Source organism: Conger conger, chromosome 1 (assembly GCF_963514075.1).
Source record: "Conger conger chromosome 1, fConCon1.1, whole genome shotgun sequence".
Classification (NCBI taxonomy): Eukaryota; Metazoa; Chordata; class Actinopteri; order Anguilliformes; family Congridae; genus Conger; species Conger conger.
In genome coordinates this window covers 79076943-79096025 of record NC_083760.1, presented here as the reverse complement: position 1 = coordinate 79096025, position 19083 = coordinate 79076943, and the positions used below count along the sequence as shown (strand labels likewise).

Below are 19083 nucleotides of genomic sequence, written 5' to 3'. Positions count from 1 at the left end.
ATTATACGCCGATCACAAGCTTCAGTTAGCATTATACGCCGATCACAAGCTTCAGTTAGCATTATACGCCGATCACAAGCTTGAGCTCTCCATGGCAGGTTTGATTTCTCAACGGACCAGAGAAAACATCATGTCTGTGTGTTTTCTGGGCCGCTTTATATTGCATGATGCAGAGGATGTCGAGTATTGCTCAATGTTATCACTGAAATTATACGTACATATGAAATGCATGTGTTGGAATGCGTTAGCGTTTATGAAATACACTTTGAGGAAAGCGGTTCTGGAATGTTCTTAAGAGGTGCCGCGACGCATTTAAAATCGCCTGACATAAAACTCAAATGCAAATGATATATTTAAGTTCAAGTTTAACTATTTTATTAACAGAGATGTATTCATCCAGCATGATCATTTGCATTAAATATAATTTTCAAGAACTTCTGAAAATTATTCATGGAACGAGTCAGTATGTTCTTACAGATTTGATAACATTTCAAAGAGAACTCATTCCCAAGGTATTCACACATAGTGATGCTACAGTACCTAAGCTTTTTTATATAGGCTTTGAAAAAAAGACCTTTGAACACTGAACAGAGGCACTGGATGTGCCCGAAACAAAGCTGATGCCTCACAGAGTTGGAAGAACGAAGTCTCCACAATAAAATATCCATAAATCCAAAACATGCTTTACACAGTGCACCTAAACAGTAGTGCAGTATCACACATGAACACCCCCCCCCCCCCCCCCACATCGCCATAAAATCTAACAAAACAAAAAAACAAAAACAAACAATGAAATGCACCATTCACTTGCTTCCAGAGCAGCTAACATGGAACACAAGCCGTGTGGCAGCAGATGAAATCAGGTTTGCGGATCCACCACTGGGTGGTAAATTTCCAACTGACAGAGTATGATATGTTATATGAAAACCACCTAGGCCAGTGGTTCTTAACCTTATTGGAGGTACTGAACCCTGCAAGCTTCATCAGTGCATTCACCGAACCCTTCGTAATTGGAAAAATGAAATATGATTTCTTCCAAACATAGGTATATATTTTATTGGAAAATAAAATTTATACCTATGCTTTTATCGATCGAACCCAGTTTAAGAACCACTGACCTAACGGTATTTGCATCTGCCAAACAGCTAAATAAAACTGTTCTCGGCCTGTTAAACATTTATTTTACATGTACACAATACACATGCATTTACTATTAATTAACCTGTGTTATAGGAATCTTTTTGGGTTTTTACTGGAACGGAACCAACACGTTGCTGAACCTCTCAGTATTTAAGCATATTTTTAAAGCAAATTTAATAATTATTGTTTAAATGATATATTTTGACGTCTGGAAGAACACTTTCTGAACTATTCATATAAACTCTTATTGCGATTGTAATTCTATAGCAATATTCTGAGGCTTAATACATATGCGATATATAGCTAATATTGACACTCATCATATCTAGGCACAATAAGCACAGCATTGGAAGTGTTTACATGTAATCGCATGAAACTTACCATTTCCAAAATATTTTATAAAATGTACTGTATTATATGCATGTTTTAAAGAATATTAAAGTGAGCTCTTGAATTCGCTTAACCTTATTGGAGGTACTGAACCCTGCAAGCTTCATCAGTGCATTCACCGAGCCCTTCGTAGTCGCTTTGGATTAAAAGCGTCTGCCAAATTACAAAAATGTAAATGTAAATGTAAATGTAAATTCTACATATTAAGGAATCACAGGATACCAGAACAAGGCAAGTGTTGAAGTGGGTAGCGCGCAATGACACACAAACTAATCTGACCTGTCTGACCTCTCACATTGGTAGCAGTCATGTAATAGTTTAAAGTAACAGCCTTTTCACACCGTTACACATTACATGTTACACGGTTATGCTGTCATACGTAAATCTTGGCATCGTAAAGACATAAGCATCTGTTACATTTATTTCATATTGAGTATTTGAAGATATGCTATACTCTCCTATTCTATGCCGCAACACATTCAGATGTTAGTCAGAGCGGAGTATTACTGAAATTATTTGAAACATATGCTATACTGCCATATTCTGTGCAGCGACGCATTAGGATTTTAGTTATGTGTGTCTGTATGTTATGGAGTCACAATACATTTGCAGCCATGTAAACTACAGGCATGTCCACAACTAAAACTCCTGTTACTGTTTCATGGAATGTATCAGGGATGTGATTTATTTCTGGAAATCTTTTGACTGAAATGTTCTGTAGATTATGATGCAATGAAAAAGCAGTTTGAGGTGTACTATCGCTTGTGTTCCGTTTTGAGATATTTCCATATTTTACCCGTATTATACCAGATGCACAGACGTTTAGTTAGATTAATGTTTTTGAACGGTGTAGAGGATATTTCAAGCATCTGTACAGCAAGTCAAATCGATAATTCACTTAATAGGTGCATAATGTAACAGTCCTGGCAACATCACATCCTTGTTGCAAGCTTAGAGGACAGATGTGTTTCGCAGGTATATATGCGATGTAACATGGAACCGCTTGTCTCCATAACATACGGCTGAATTCCTTTACATGCTATGTATGATATATTTGCTTTGACCTTTTGAGAATTATACATTATGAACAATAGCAAAGGAATTATAAAATAAAAGTGGAAGCTCATGCCGCAGGAATATATAAACAATAAGGACAGGCCATAGGCAGCAACACTGTTGATGCACAGACATGTGTATTAGTTTGATTATGAGCTTGCTATGTCAATTCTATTCCAAATGTATAGGATGGGTACAGCTATGGATCCCCTGTGTAGGACTACATTATTGTACATTTTCATTAGTGCTTTAGAAAAATAAAGAACGTCCTGCATTTGGAGGCAGGCTCTGTTTCGTCTAACCCTGCAGGCCACAAAGATTAGCTATAAACAGCTATAAAAGCATTGAAAATGTTTTATAATACCAATAGGTTTTAAAGCAACTGTATTTAAAATAAGATTGGCCGCCATTTAGACAATATATTACTCCGTCTAAATACCCTCACATGCAGAGCGGTTCATGAAGAAGGCATCGCTGGCCTGCCTTTGGCCTAAACAGATTGCATCTTCAAAACATTACAAGTTTTGAAGAGATCTGAAACATCACCATCAAAACTAGATTACCGTGCTTTGTGCATCTTAGAAATACTCAATAGCATTCTCTGGGTGTAAAACACATTATGTTTCTGACATAAATACCGGTATTGGTACATCACCCTGCTGGGTATTTCTATGTGTTGAGAATGGCTATATTATCTATTACACTACTGTTTTTATTTTACTATATTACTTCTATTATACTTATGAAAGACAGATAATTAAAGTACATACAGTGTGATCTGCAAAATCTGGCAAATTGTGTAAAATTTCAAGTTACCATGCAGGCCTTGCTATAGAGAGATATGCTGTTAAGAAATATGACACTTCTAAGCTTTCTGTTATTATATATTCAGGGACCCACCTGGGTCAATTCAGGAAAAACAAAAAAAACACTGTCAATATATTAATAAAGCATCTAATGCATCCTAATTTTGTTCCATGTGAATAAGAATTAATGAAATGTTTTCTCATTGACAGCAGTTTTGTTCAAAATCCAAAATCCAAATTTTTACGCTGCATGTGACATTCAGTTTGATTTGTGTATTTAAATATATATTCATGGTTGGTAGACAGTAATCATTGCTGTTCAGGGTATAGACCAGTTCCTAATACACTGCATGGCAAATCAAAAACGACCATTCACGTAAACTGGTCAAACGAGGTATTATAATCTCAATGTCAACAAATCCAAGGCCGACGCTTGTATAATCATCAATCTTTGTGTTCTTCTTGATTTTAGGTTCAGTTTATTCATCTCTGTCGGTTCTCCCTGTCTTCTATTTCTATATTTACCCCCCATCCCTGCTCCCCTAGTAAGGCCGTACAACGTCAGTCAGGCGTCAGTGAGCCGTCCGTCAGTAACCAACTGCCCCACGCTGCTCGGTGCAGTCTGTAAATGTGCCAGTCTGTTCACACATCAGTTAGAAAATCCAATGAAAAACATTGTACTTACCTACAGTAGCGTGATGTGTGCAGTACAGTGTAGAGTTCAGTTCTGACATTACCAGTTCATGACATACAGTCACACACACTCACAGGAAACCATGCCATTTCATGTACCTCCCTCTTTCCCCCCCCTCTCTCTCTCGCTCTCTCTCTCTCTCTCTATCTCTTTGTCTCTCTATCTCTGTGTGTCTGTCTCTCCCCCTCTCTCTATGTCAGATAAGATAAGACAAGGTAATACATTGATTCTTAAAAGTGCATATTTCAAAGTTGTTGTGTGTTGTATCACTTGGTTGTCATACAACACACTCAGATTATCTGGCATCATCTACATTCAACTTCTGAGTGTGTCACTTTAGGGAAAATGAAAACCAGCTGGCAACACTCAAAAGTGCATTATGCTGACTTTATAGCCAATGTTTTCAAAGACATTTTACTACTCGGTTTGAAGAGGGAAAATGGGTTTGTAATGATGTTTAATGAAACAAATCATGCTCTGTATAATTGGTAGGTGACAAATGAGTGTGAGTTTTCAACAATAAAATCGCAGAACAATTTCAATTATATCCGGAAGGGCCTCCTGGTCAGACTCATTAAATGCCATCAACTGAAATTGCGCTGTGACGGAACTCTAGGGCTTGAGTGAATAACGATAGTGCTGTCTGTGTGGTTATTGACAGACAAAAAAGTTTATTTGACAGCTATGAGCAAACCAGACATTCACATGCAGTTGGACGTACACATATCCAAGGATGAGTCCTTGTCTATCCAGAAAACAAACAAACTCAACCAAAACAAATAAAAATAAATGAAAATGCCCTGTAGTCTATAGTTTCAGCTGACACTTCAATGGACAGCACGCAGTGTAACATAATGGTTAGGGAGGTGAAATCTAAGGCGAGCAACCATTCCAGAGTTATCTCTGAAAGAATGAATTTGAGAATGAACTTCTGTAAATTACTCAGAAATATAGTCGGGATTACCTAATATGGGCATGCAGAGTGGGCCTTCCTGTGCGAAACACAAAGACCTGGTCTTTCAAGGCCTCAACTTCTGAGCAGATCCATTGAGCATAATCTATATTAGCAAAGGTCTTTCCAGGGACTGTGCAAGTGGCTGTGTACTTCCTCATCCTTTGTCCCATCCTTTGATTCCCATTGCCACTTCCTGTTCTGAGGACATGCCCTTATCAGCCACTGCTCTTATGGCATGTAATTGAACACCAAAGAGCTTGATAACCATGTAAGTCGCTGCAGACAAGAGTCTGCCCAATGAATAATGAATGAAATCAGTAATGCCTGTTCAAATAAGACGTGGTCTGAACTCAAATTCCTTTAAACACCGTTGAAATAAAAATATGTTATAGTTTCTGTTTAAAACCCAGACCAGCATGGGACAGGAGTGCTTGTTTCACAGGTACTTATCGTAGCAGGCAAATGGCATGGATCTACACCGTAAAAATACGATTCCATATAGAGCTGAATAACAGTTGCTTTTTTTGTGTCACCACTCACCACCAAAACCTCCAAGCAGCTACTGTTGCATCGTCTTTCTATCCCCCTTTCTCACTCTTCCTCTCCCAGCGGTTTGGCAGAGGAGGCGGATTGAATACTTTTTCAGAGAAAGAGGGAACTGGTGGTTGAGAGGGGGTCTGAACGTGGATGACAGGAAATAGAGGGAACAGACTCACACTATATATTAAATAAACCTCCTCCACAGACAGAAGCAGAGACAGCTTACACATTCAGGTAAAAGGTACGTTGGTTTAATTTCAATGAACCGCAGGATAATTGCAGGTCCTTCCTTGTTTTATTATTAGCCAGGAAATAATTGAGCCTTTACTTTTAGTGAGGATGGTACGGCAAGGTCATTTTCAGTCTGCTAAAATAGCAAAAACTAGTTTTAAAGTACCTTAAATCCCTAACAGAAAATTAAATCCAAGTTTTATTATGTATATGTGTGAAGGTGCATGGCTGTCTGTGGTAGAATATGAGTCTGCATGTGTTTCACAAAAAAACACATTTCTGTTCACACACCTGCGTGCAACCCCCTGCACCAGTTTGTGTGTGTGTTTGTATGTGTGTGTGCGCGTCTGGATGGGCACACACCTGACAATGGGTATGAGGCCAGAAAAGGGTTAAGCAGCAATAACAACTTCGTGCATAACCTTGTTGATATCATTCTTATTTATACTGTAGCAGACTCAAGATTTATTATAACAGCTAAAATTAGAGTATTCTTTATTTATCTATTTGACTTAGACTCATTTTGGTTTTTTGGTAATATTATATTATTCATGCATGTACTGACAGTAGGGGCACCTTGTGTGAGTATTTCATTTCACTTTCTGTGTAGAGGCGGAATCAGTTTGGCAGGAAACATAGTCTGTGTAGTGTTGTGGTGTCTGGCACAGGTAGTGCTGTGGAGTCCTGCACAGGGGCTGGTGACATCCTTGGAGGTGTTGGAATTGGTTGTTGATTTGGACAAAAAAGGTCCACCAAATTAGTTAAGGTTAAAATAAAATAAAAATACCTGTACATGAGGTTGGTAAGGAAACATTAAATGGAGTCTCAGCATTTGTCCTTAAAGCAAAGGACAACAACCCCAACCAGGCTTTCCTATGGGAAAACAAAAAAAAGCAAAGCTTTCGAAAGGCAAAAAATGGTATTTTATAATGAAATGAACATGAATAAAAATCCATTGATTTGTTATAGTGCTTTCCACTTTAGAAGACAACCAGTGAATACAACTGATTTTGCTTTTGAATAGGCAAAGCTTTAAATTTGTGCATAAAGCTTGAATTAATTGCTGCTGGAAACAGCTATGCACTTCAAAAAAGAGGCACTGCAAAACCACGAAAGTAAAAATAATACAAAACACCATTTATTTCTTGATATAGGATTTAGTGTAGGCCTTCTTCACATGGTGGGAAAAAAAAGAAAAAATGAAAAAGGTGCTCAAAGCAGTTATATAACCCAGGAAACCGTAGGCATGGTGGGCTTGTCAGCTGTCGTAGGCGAGATTATTGAAAATTGCAGACAGTTGGGTCAACAGAATATGCATGATTCAGCCTTGGAGAATGTTTTCTGTGGGTGGAGTGAATTCTTTATTAGTTTTTATGCTTTAACTCAATAGGCTATTGCTACCTGTTGTTAGGAGTTATGGCTGCAGACTGATGGTGACATGCAGACGGATCCAGAAACGCGGTTTTCATTGAGAACCTGCCACGGGCCCTACGTTTAAATCCGAATATAATATGCAATGCTGACACAACTGAATTGTGTTTTATTTTAAATTGGCTGTGTTTATTGAGATAAATGTACATGAAGCTGACATTGTACATAATAATATTACACAACGGCCATATAGAATAAAGCATTTTCCTTTTTTGTAGAAATGCATAATTACAGAAAGGAACTTTTTCAGTATCTCCCAATTATAAGGCACTTCCTGGCCCCTGTATCATTCTCAGTTATAGTTCATATAATATCTCATATTCATATAGAACATGCCCTTCACTTCATTAGTGAAGGGCAACTAAATTGGTTCCAGGCACCAAATGTAACAGTCACAAAGCAAGACTTAAGACACACAATCTCTCAGGCTTAGCAAAAGGAGGCCCGGGGGATGGATATTATTTGCACATTTTTCAAAGGGATTAATAAAGTGGATGGGAGCACATATTTAAGGTGAAATTCTGTCTGCAGGAATAGGGGGGTGTACGGTAGATGTAAAATAGTCAAGTGCTGGAGGAATTCTTCTCTTATACCCACATATGTTTGTTGAACACATACAGTAGCTGTCAATGCATGGGAGTCAGGAACTACAAACAAAACTACAAACAGAGAGGAAATAAAATGGCATATAGTCCCCCCATTCGTATGGCCCCCATCTCCTCTCCGTCTCTGCTGGGTAAATCTCCGTCTCAGCGCTGGCCTTCCTTCCCAGACGGTGCATCCCTCCGTCTTCCGTTCGGACGGCCCACAGAACCTCTAACAACCCACAGACATCACACTGTAATTACTCTGTTACGACTGCAGTGCAGTGCCAAACTCTCAGTGTCGTTAAGGCAGTTGTGAATGGCGATGGCGTGAGCGGTGATTACAGACGCCAGGGTTGCTGTGTGGAAGTGGCCCCTGTCAGGGTTACTGTGTGGAAGTGGCCCCTGTCAGGGTTACTGTGTGGAAGTGGCCCCTGTCAGGGTTGCTGTGTATAAGTGGCCCCTGTCAGGGTTACTGTGTGGAAGTGGCCCCTGTCAGGGTTGCTGTGTGGAAGTGGCCCCTGTCAGGGTTACTGTGTGGAAGTGGCCCCTGTCAGGGTTGCTGTGTATAAGTGGCCCCTGTCAGGGTTACTGTGTGGAAGTGGCCCCTGTCAGGGTTACTGTGTGGAAGTGGCCCCTGTCAGGGTTGCTGTGTGGAAGTGGCCCCTGTCAGGGTTACTGTGTGGAAGTGGCCCCTGTCAGGGTTGCTGTGTATAAGTGGCCCCTGTCAGGGTTACTGTGTGGAAGTGGCCCCTGTCAGGGTTACTGTGTGGAAGTGGCCCCTGTCAGGGTTACTGTGTGGAAGTGGCCCCTGTCAGGGTTGCTGTGTGGAAGTGGCCCCTGTCAGGGTTACTGTGTGGAAGTGGCCCCTGTCAGGGTTACTGTGTGGAAGTGGCCCCTGTCAGGGTTACTGTGTGGAAGTGGCCCCTGTCAGGGTTGCTGTGTGGAAGTGGCCCCTGTCAGGGTTACTGTGTGGAAGTGGCCCCTGTCAGGGTTACTGTGTGGAAGTGGCCCCTGTCAGGGTTACTGTGTGGAAGTGGCCCCTGTCAGGGTTGCTGTGTATAAGTGGCCCCTGTCAGGGTTACTGTGTGGAAGTGGCCCCTGTCAGGGTTGCTGTGTATAAGTGGCCCCTGTCAGGGTTACTGTGTGGAAGTGGCCCCTGTCAGGGTTGCTGTGTGGAAGTGGCCCCTGTCAGGGTTGCTGTGTGGAAGTGGCCCCTGTCAGGGTTGCTGTGTATAAGTGGCCCCTGTCAGGGTTACTGTGTGGAAGTGGCCCCTGTCAGGGTTGCTGTGTGGAAGTGGCCCCTGTCAGGGTTGCTGTGTGGAAGTGGCCCCTGTCAGGGTTGCTGTGTATAAGTGGCCCCTGTCAGGGTTACTGTGTGGAAGTGGCCCCTGTCAGGGTTGCTGTGTGGAAGTGGCCCCTGCCAGGGTTGCTGTGTGAAAGTGGCCCCTGCCAGGGTTGCTGTGTGAAAGTGGCCCTTACCTGTTGCACTTGCAGTAGTCTCTGGCTGACAAAGACCTCAGCTTCCTTGCCCTCCTCTGCAGGGTACAGAAAAGTTACTCTGCTGTTTCTCTTTCTTTCTTTCTTTCTCTCTCGCTGTGCTTCTAACTCACTTTCTCACACACACTCACTCACACACTCAGTCACACACTCACTGACTCACACACTCACTCACGCTCTCTGGTGTCACAGAGGCAATCCCTAACCAAAATATTCCCCACCTTCATTCTCTTGTTCCTCTTAGTCAGGTACACGGTGATGCAGATGAGCACGGTCAGAACCAGGCAGCCCACTCCGATAGCCAGCCAGACCCACAGGCTCAAGCCCAGGAGACCGTCTTTGCCGTTCAACCCTGAGGAGAAGAGCATGGCACCAGGGGTGAGCAGTGAAGCACGCTAACCGCAGCGTTAGCCATCACACAGGGTCATCCTCAGGTCATAGGGAGCAGAGAGCCCTCACCGTTAGTGCCTGGGCCATTGTCATTGTCATTGACATTGTCATTGACATTGCCAGGCTGACCCTTGACCTCTAGAGTCACCAGGGCTTTCACGGTGCCTTTGTCCTGGAACTTCAGCAAGCACTGGTACTGTCCAGACTGCTGCACAGTCACCTGCACAATAGGGCAATCATTAATTTAACATGGGTATCTACAATCATTCATTTAACATGGATATCTACAATCATTCATTTAACATGGGTATCTACAATCATTCATTTAACATGGATATCTACAATCATTCATTTAACATGGATATCTACAATCATTCATTTAACATGGGTATCTACAATCATTCATTTAACATGGATATCTACAATCATTCATTTAACATGGATATCTACAATCATTCATTTAACATGGGTATCTACAATCATTCATTTAACATGGATATCTACAATCATTCATTTAACATGAATATCTACAATCATTCATTTAACATGGATATCTACAATCATTCATTTAACATGGGTATCTACAATCATTCAGTTAACATGGATATCTACAATCATTCATTTAACATGTATATCTACAATTATTCATTTAACATGAATTAATTTAACATGAGTGCCACCAAACCATGCTTTTATTTTTTTTAATGTAATTTTTTTAAAAAGGCTTCAAAGTCTTGTGGCGAGAGTTATGTGAGGCTGGGCTAATGATGGGGCGACATGGCTCAGGCAGTTAGAGCAGTCATCTGGCAGTCGGAGGGTTGCCGGTTCGATCCCCCGTCCGGGCTGTGTCGAAGTGTCCCTGAGCAAGACACCTAACCCCCAAATGCTCCTGACGAGCTGGTCGGCGCCTTGCATGGCAGCCAATCGCCGTGGGTGTGTGAGTGTGTGTATGAATGGGCGAATGAGAAGCATCAATTGTACAGCGCTTTGGATAAAGGCGCTATATAAATGCCAACCATTTACCATTTAACGAAACCCCTTAAAACTATATTTTTAGTCTGAACATTTAGGCTACTCTTGACATAAAGACAGATAGACCATGAAAGCGAATGCATTAACATGTAGCCAGGAACACAGCTGATGTGGGTGACGAGCTGGCCAGCCTCCCAATAATGCAACTCCAGTGTCACTTTCACTCTGACATCTTGTGTTTAAAAGCTTAAAAACTATGTTTTCACTCAGAATTAGGCATTAAGACAAGCAGATTATGAAAGATAACATATCGTTCTACAAAATTATGATGAAAGGCTAAAACAGACAAAAATGAAAAGCGCGATTTATGTGAAATTGGCACTCGCGACTTATGACCGACTGTAATAAAACCGGTCACATATTAACAGGTGTAATTAATGTCGTGAAATGATTATAAATTCATACATTTTCTTTGTAAATGCATTGCCTTTATACATGTCTGTTCCTGGTTTCGTTTCTGGAACTTACTCAAGTACGCTGCCTACTGCAGCTGTGGCGAAATGAGTGATTGTCTTTCTGCGATGCTGTTGAGCAGGGCCGGTCCTAGCGCCCAGCTGACAAGAGCGGTCACCTCGGGCACCGTCAGTCTGCGAGTGGGGGCCAAATACGTCATTATCTCCCTCCCAATCTGTCTACAATCTCGCCCAAGGTGGCGGAAAGGCCACAGCTGGGTCTGCCGCCGTGTCCGAGAAGCACTGTGCTTCGAGTAAACCAGTAAACACTGGAGTTTTAACAGGAAGAAGGGATGAGGAAATGGAGTTTGGACAGGAAACCGGTCAAAGTTAAACCTACGTTGAGTACATCAGATTCCTCTTTGACTCCCAGAAACTCTGTTCAGGCTAAAGTCAGATGCAGCCTATAGCCTAGTGGTTGAAGGTGCTTGATGGAGATCTGGAAGGTTGTTGGTTCAAGCCCTGAAAGCTGAAAATTAACACCAGGCGGGTTTCTGTGTGAGAGTAAAGCGCAAGCCTCAGAGGACAGGAACTTACTTTTTTCAGGGTCACGGAGAGGTTGCCGGGTAGTTTTTTGTCTTCAAACTGCAGGCTGTACCCCTTCACCCCCATGCTCTTCCAAAGTAAGTTCCCCTTCTCCCCCCCCAGAGACAGAAGGGTGGCAGGGCCCGGAGAGAGCTTCTTCCACTCCGCCTCCTGGAGGTTCCAGTCCTTGGGGATGCTGGAGGGACTCCAGCAGGGCAGGAGGACAGACTCCCCCTGACTCACGCTGAGTTTGGGAGTCGAACTCAGACCTGACGGAGAGGGCAGATAAAGCGCGTGTGATACAGCCGAGAAGGCAAATGCACAGGCATCAACGGCTGGCAAATATCTCAATAAGCACCTTTTCAGACACCATCTCAATCTGTCTATGAAATAAATTTAAAAAGGCCATTGGAACAGGTACCTAGATGGCGGCACTTATTTGACTTGAAACTTTGTTCATCTCTAGCTCTTAGGGATGTTTGTACAATTTGTTAAGTGTACTTTTGCTAAAGTCTCTTTGGCTAAATACACCTGCCAAATGATTAAAGTTCGGAATCCCTCGAACACCGAATGAAAGCGTGAGGTTTTACATACCTATCACAGTGATTGTCAGGCTGAGCTTGCGTTCCGGGCTGACCTGACAGGCCCAGACCCCGGCGTGGTGCAGCTCCACCGGCTGCAGGGTGATCGAGCCGTCCTTCGGGGTCTCTACGGCGGTCCCGTTCGGCTGGAGCCACACGGGCGTGGCACTGGGGCCGGGCGTGGCACTGGAGCCGGCCGAAACCTGGCAGCGCAGCTCCACCCTGGTCCCCTGCAGGACCAAGCTGCTGGGGCTGGCCAAAGCTGAGGAGCGGGAGAGAGGGAGAGAGGGAGAGAGGGAGGGGGAGAGAGGGAGAGAGGGAGAGAGGGAGCGGGAGAGAGGGAGAGAGGGAGAGAGGGAGCGGGAGAGAGGGAGAGGGAGCGGGAGAGAGGGAGCGGGAGAGAGGGAGAGAGGGAGCGGGAGAGAGGGAGAGAGGGAGCGTGAGAGAGGGAGGGGGAGAGAGGGAGAGAGGGAGCGGGAGAGAGGGAGGGGGAGAGAGGGAGCGGGAGAGAGGGAGAGGGAGCGGGAGAGAGGGAGAGAGGGAGAGAGGGAGAGGGAGAGAGGGAGAGAGGGAGAGAGGGAGCGGGAGAGAGGGAGCGGGAGAGAGGGAGGGGGAGAGAGGGTGAGAGGGAGCGGGAGAGAGGGCGGGGGAGAGAGGGAGAGAGGGAGAGAGGGAGCGGGAGAGAGGGAGAGAGGGAGCGGGAGAGAGGGAGAGAGGGAGCGTGAGAGAGGGAGCGTGAGAGAGGGAGCGGGAGAGAGGGCGGGGGAGAGAGGGAGAGAGGGAGCGGGAGAGAGGGCGGGGGAGAGAGGGAGAGAGGGAGCGGGAGAGAGGGCGGGGGAGAGAGGGAGAGAGGGAGCGGGAGAGAGGGGTCACTACGGCCCGAGGACGGCTGAGGCTACAGCTGTGGAGCTCACTCACGCTCCCCTGGCCGCCTCACCTGAGACTATGTACACCTGGTGGAGCTGTATCGTGCCTCCGGTCTGTCCATCCACGCAGCTGTAACTCCCACCATCGGCGTTCTCCGGGCTGGAGAGGCGTAAAGTGCCCTGACTCATCCTGGCTCTCTGCGCCATCGGAGCCGGGCCTGAGGTCAGGGCAGAAACAGGCCGCTTCACACTCCTCACATGTACCATTACATTGAGCAAAACCGTGTTCTACCTCAACAAAAGCATTAATGGTAAAACACAGATACGTTTCTGCCTTAAGATCAGGTCAGGCACAACTTGAAAACAGTAGATTTAAATTTACTCATGTGTTGGTGCATGGATGTTGAAAATTTTAATAATCCATCCATCCATTATCTGAACCCGCTTATCCTGAACAGGGTCGCAGGGGGGCTGGAGCCTATCCCAGCATACATTGGGCGAAAGGCAGGAATACACCCTGGACGGGTCGCCAGTCCATCACAGGGCACACACACCATTCACTCACACACTCATACCTGCGGGCAATTTAGACTCTCCAATCAGCCTAACCTGCATGTCTTTGGACTGTGGGAGGAAACTGGAGTACCCGGAGGAAACCCACGCAGACACGGGGAGAACGTGCAAACTCCGCACAGAGAGGCCCCGGCCGACGGGGATTCGAACCCAGGACCTCCTTGCTGTGAGGCGGCAGTGCTACCCACTGCACCATCCGTGCCGCCAAATTTTAATAATAATACAAATAATAATACATAAATAAATATATATAATAATTATAATAATCATCATCATCACAATCATAATCATGATCGTAATACTCCATGGCTTTTGCGGGAGCTGGGTAAGATATTGATTCGTTTTGTTTGTAGTCACCTTTAGCTTGAGGCCCGTTTTTAATCTGCTTGACAATCAGCTGTGAACCATACATCCACTCAATAGTTCTGCCTGGAGCAGTGCCACAGGAAATGATGTCGGTCTTGCCCTTCTCAAAGTAGAACTCCTTACATGTTACTGAGCCCAGGCACAGCACTGGGAGAAAAAGGGGGAGAGAGAGACAAATACAAAACTGTACCTAGGTTTGTGTGAATTTGTAAGGGAGGGGTGTGGGGGGGGGGGGGGGGTGTCAGCAAAGAGACAGGTCAGAGAAGTCAGCAGAGATAAATACCATGACAGAAATTTAAAAAAAAAGAGAGAGAATGAGGGCCTACAAGGGGGAAGAACAGCGTCGGCAGCAGAGAGCAGAGAACTTTTTCAAATTGGGGTTCACTTATTCCTTTCTCATTTTTCAAGTTTGAGGATTCCAGAGAATCAATTGAGAGAATCCATTGAGAGTCTACAGAATCAATCATTTTTCCGACTGATTGAATTGATTTTTACAACTCGATGAGCAAAATGAACAGACGCGCTTGACACCCATGGACAATATAATGAAGACAGTTCAAGCTGCTTTCCGAGTTGTGTTCTTCCTTTTCACAGTTTAACAACATAACATCACAACAGTTTATCAGGCTTTCACGTAAGAGTACAGTGGGTTTTGAACAAAGAAGCTGGAATTTACTTTGACAAAAAACTCGGGATTTTTTCTGCATCTATTGGTTGAGTTCACATTTAAGGAGATTATCTCGCAGCAGCGATTATAAACTGTTAGAAGAAACAACATCAACACTTTCAGTATTTCACTTTATCCGCGTGTACTCACCAACGAGGCTGAAAACACAGGTGTGGGTATTTGACATTTCCTGTCAGACAGAATGAGAAGCAAAGTGATCTCAAAGACACAGGAATACAGAAGATGATACTGACTGAACAAAATAACATAGGGCTTCATGTACAAAATGCTGAATATTATGTGAAACGTATATTGGTATTTGAATACTTTATTAACACACATGATGGTGAGGTGAATGTGGCTCTCTGTCTCTTCCAAATTCAAATAGAAATCAGCCCTATTGACATGAATTTTTCTTCTATATTTAATTTTGTATTTATAAGTATTATTTATTTAGTAATAGCAACATTAACAACATAAATAATATACACTAATTGATTTACTGGGTAGGGGGAAATTGGTGCTCAGGCATGCTGTCGCTTTGAAACCAATGATCTGCCATTGAAAACGAACACTTTACACTCTCTCTTGCTGTCTCTCTTTCTCTCCAAATATACCCTATAAAATATGACATTTATATTGTCATTATTCACACTGCTAAATACTAGGCATTTTCATATTTAAAATTGCAAGCACCCACCTAAATTTATATTTTTATGCAATGGCATTTTGAAGAGAAAATGGCAGCCCAGGTTTTTACGACCAACATGGCAGCCATTTTATCATCAGCCCTTATTTAAGACAGTTATGACCAACTTCAAATATTGCACGATAAATAAACAAAATGACCCATCTGAAACACTAGCACTATCTTTGTAAACAAAAAGACGTTTGTCGCACCAAAGGATATGCAGGTCATATGAATACTACACATAATACAATTAATGTGGAGAATATTAAAAATCACAAATTATCAGTGTCAAATAATAGCCAAGTAGACAACAGAGGGAGCGGATAATTATATGAGTAAGACGTTCAACAAATCTGCTTCTGAATATGAATTAGTCAAATATGTAAATTGAAACAATAAAACAATGCAGAGTATTTCTTATTTATTTTGGTATTGAGGTGTGCGTGTGTGTGTCGTGTGTGTGTGTGTGTGTGTGTGTGCACGCACTATAAATACAAACAGAGACACACACTGGGACAGTAATTATTTGGCCTGTATATGCCATGACTGTAATGTATAATGAATAAATGGTTGAATAAATAAATAAATAAATAAATAATAGTCTTTGCTGTAGGATGCTTTGTTTCAGCTTAACATTCCATCTTTTTAACATTTTGATTGCTTACATTAATCAAAATTGTCTGAATTATAAATATGTGGGTATATTTTAATAATCAAATATAAAATCAACAATTAATTAAGAACTTATGTTCTTTATTTATGCATTTATTTGTCTATTTGTTATAATGTATTTAGAAGTATTGGTCTTATGATCGTCACTTGTATTGTGCATAAGATTTTATACTTAAATCACAAAAATATAGCCTAAGGGGTAAAAAAAATAAAAATAAATTAACGGCGAAGAAATTGAAGTTAATTTTAATTTAATTTAGCATACATATTCTCGTTCACAGATTAGCATAGAATTAAGAAAAATAACTTTTCATTTACTTCGCAGTAGCCTACCGTACAGGTTTCCGCCATTCACGGAAAAGCTGTGAAAACCTCAGTTTTAATTACGATTTCGGTCTTTACGATTATCGGAATAAATAAATAGGCCTATTAAGAATATTAAACATTCTGGGGATAAATTAATAAATAATATTAAGATTCTCTCTCTCTCTCTCTCTCTCTCTCTCTCTCTCTCTCTCTCTCTCTCTCTCTCTCACACACACACACACACACACACACACAACCATAACTAACTACGAGAATTATTATCATACGACAACTCAGGAAATTATTAAATATCGTGTTTGTTAAACCGCCTTATGAATCCAATTTTACAAATTCTGAGATGTTTTGTCTTTTGGCGCAATGTGCATTGTCTTGTTTCCTGTACTCGTAACTGCAAATGTTGTCTCATTCCTTCAATAGCCCATTTTATAACAGGCCTACTAAAACGAATACTTTTCTGTCGCTATTAGCATGTTGAAACAGCAAAAATGTTCAAACATTTGATCATTTTATCTCGTTGAAACACGCTGACCCTTTTGCCAGCAGACTAGCCTATCACTATACAGCTGGCTTTACTATATTGTTTTAACTACAATTGGCTGGATTCACGAATGATCCTATTTGAACACATTACAATTTAAAGGTTAAGATAAATGTTTTTGGACATGCAAATGAAAAGGCTTTTACGAAATCAGCAAAGTACACTCATGCATCTTGTGTCTCTGTTTATATACTATCATTTTGGAACACAGGTGCCGAACGGTTTAGTTTAGAATAACTGCTAAATTAAAACTACAGACGTTTCATCCTAGGTTCACTCAATTTTCAAATAGTCAACTCATTTTTAATGTGGAATTTGTTGAAAGAAACACACCAATGTTATTTCACTGAAAGGCATCACAAAACTAAAAAGAATCACAAAACTTTTCCTAAAACAGGCCTCTCCCTTTATCTCACGTTGACCTGCCCATCAAACGATAAAACATTTTCTGCAGTATACAATATAAGTTGGATGTACGTTGAACATTTTACTCACAAGCAAAGATGGAGCTGACGATTCTGCGACGTACAATCGAAAGCAATGTAGCATTCAACATTGCAACCACAGCGAGGAAAAAAAAAAGGGGGGGGGGGTGAGGAGAGCAAGAGAATACCCTACGTATGGATATAAAAAACAGAGATGCAGACACAGATGCTACAATAAATCAATTTATCGAGAAGTTAGCATAAACACTGGCATATTGTAATATAGCCCTTTCATATGTCACCGCGCACGAATACGCGTATTTTCATGGAAGTGAAGTGAAGCAGCAGTTCATGAATAGTTATTAGTAGCAAAGACCACAATGACGACCCAGGATGTGTACGTAGTCTTGACTTCAACGCCATCACTCAGAAGATGCTGAAATTTTGCTCCTATTTATGACTTGCTCCTATTTACACCAACAGTACCTGCACCTGGAATTGTATGCTTGCTACTCTTGCTGCCAAAGCAATTTAACTTAAAAAACATTGGCGAGACACATACTTAAAACTTGTACCTCTCAGAAATCATACTCTGGAAAACAATGTACAGTATTGAAGAAGATGCATAAAGATGAATAACACAGTCCGCGTGCTGGTGTGATCGCTACGTGAACAGCTTTGATTCTGTCTGGAGGCAAACAAAATCTGAATGAGAAATAAGGGTAGAGACCCCAACTAGGTACATGATGCCTTAAATCTGTTACCAAAGCGAAGGCCCAAAGAACGTATCGCCCACTCAGCTAAAAGCTACAGAACACGATGGCTGTGTTCGAAGCAGCATACTTAGCATCCCACTCGTACTAATTTCAATTAAAAAGAGCCTGAAATTTAGTACGAGTAGTATGCTAGTACACGGTTCCGATGGCTCACTCAAAGGTCAAATGTCAATGTTAAGGGCTTAAACTCTAAGCTTCAGTCGCAAGCAATCTGTATAGAAATGTTTAATAATGTACGATATATATTCCTCGTTGTTGGTCTCTTAACCTCGGGAAAATAAATCAGTAAATATAAAATGCATTAATAAATGAAACCTAAATCTAATTGACAATGATACAAAACTAAGAAAACAAATTTAAATATCCAGAGTCCCGAAGATGAAAAGTATTTATCTCTTGAGAAGGCCTTATATCTTCTGGGCCTACTCTTATCTCGTCCTAATGACGGAAAATTTGGTACATCCTTATCTGGTGGGCATGACTTAATATCTCAAACGAACAGGATCGTTGTCACAAGCCATTCTTTCATGATAAGGATGTGGCTCCCACGAGATTAAGTTGTGCCCTTGAGATAAGGATGGGAGACGTTGAAAATTTCCTCAAAATACAGATTTTCTCTCCCCGTTCCCTTGGGTACCACACACAAATGTCACGCAGCTTCCCTGGGAGTGAAACTCAATTTAAGATTACACAGGACAAGGCGGACACCGTGTGGCACAACAAAGCATTACACATGTGCCTAATGAAAGTAACGTCACAGTTGAATCTTTGCACTGGAATCTGATTCTTACAATTAATCCACCCGCACAACACAACACTGGCCACCACCGAAGAGTTTTAGAAATACGTTATTTATAAAGAATGAGTCCTGATCA

At 42.2% G+C, this 19083-nt stretch overlaps 2 protein-coding genes across 3 annotated transcripts in view; both read right to left on the bottom strand.

Annotated features, from left to right (window-relative positions):
• The window catches only part of cd4-1 (CD4-1 molecule), a 30055-nt gene extending 25918 nt beyond the window's left edge, over positions 1–4137 (bottom strand). For both annotated transcript variants that reach the window (XM_061236273.1, XM_061236289.1), the window contains exon 1: positions 4078–4137. The gene's annotated coding sequence lies outside the window, so the exon portion shown is untranslated. The remainder of the gene's footprint in view (positions 1–4077) is intronic.
• A 3208-nt stretch (positions 4138–7345) lies between these two features.
• On the bottom strand, positions 7346–17730 carry LOC133124848 (hemicentin-2-like). The gene is made up of 10 exons (XM_061236385.1): positions 17503–17730; positions 14930–14969; positions 14104–14259; positions 13245–13391; positions 12321–12569; positions 11739–11995; positions 9787–9937; positions 9549–9679; positions 9310–9365; positions 7346–8059 (listed from the first exon to the last, which is right to left on the bottom strand). The coding sequence occupies exons 1-10, from the start codon at positions 17554–17556 to the stop codon at positions 7993–7995; spliced, it is 1308 nt and encodes a 435-aa protein (XP_061092369.1). The 5' UTR covers positions 17557–17730; the 3' UTR covers positions 7346–7992.
• Between the last annotated feature and the right edge of the window lie 1353 nt (positions 17731–19083).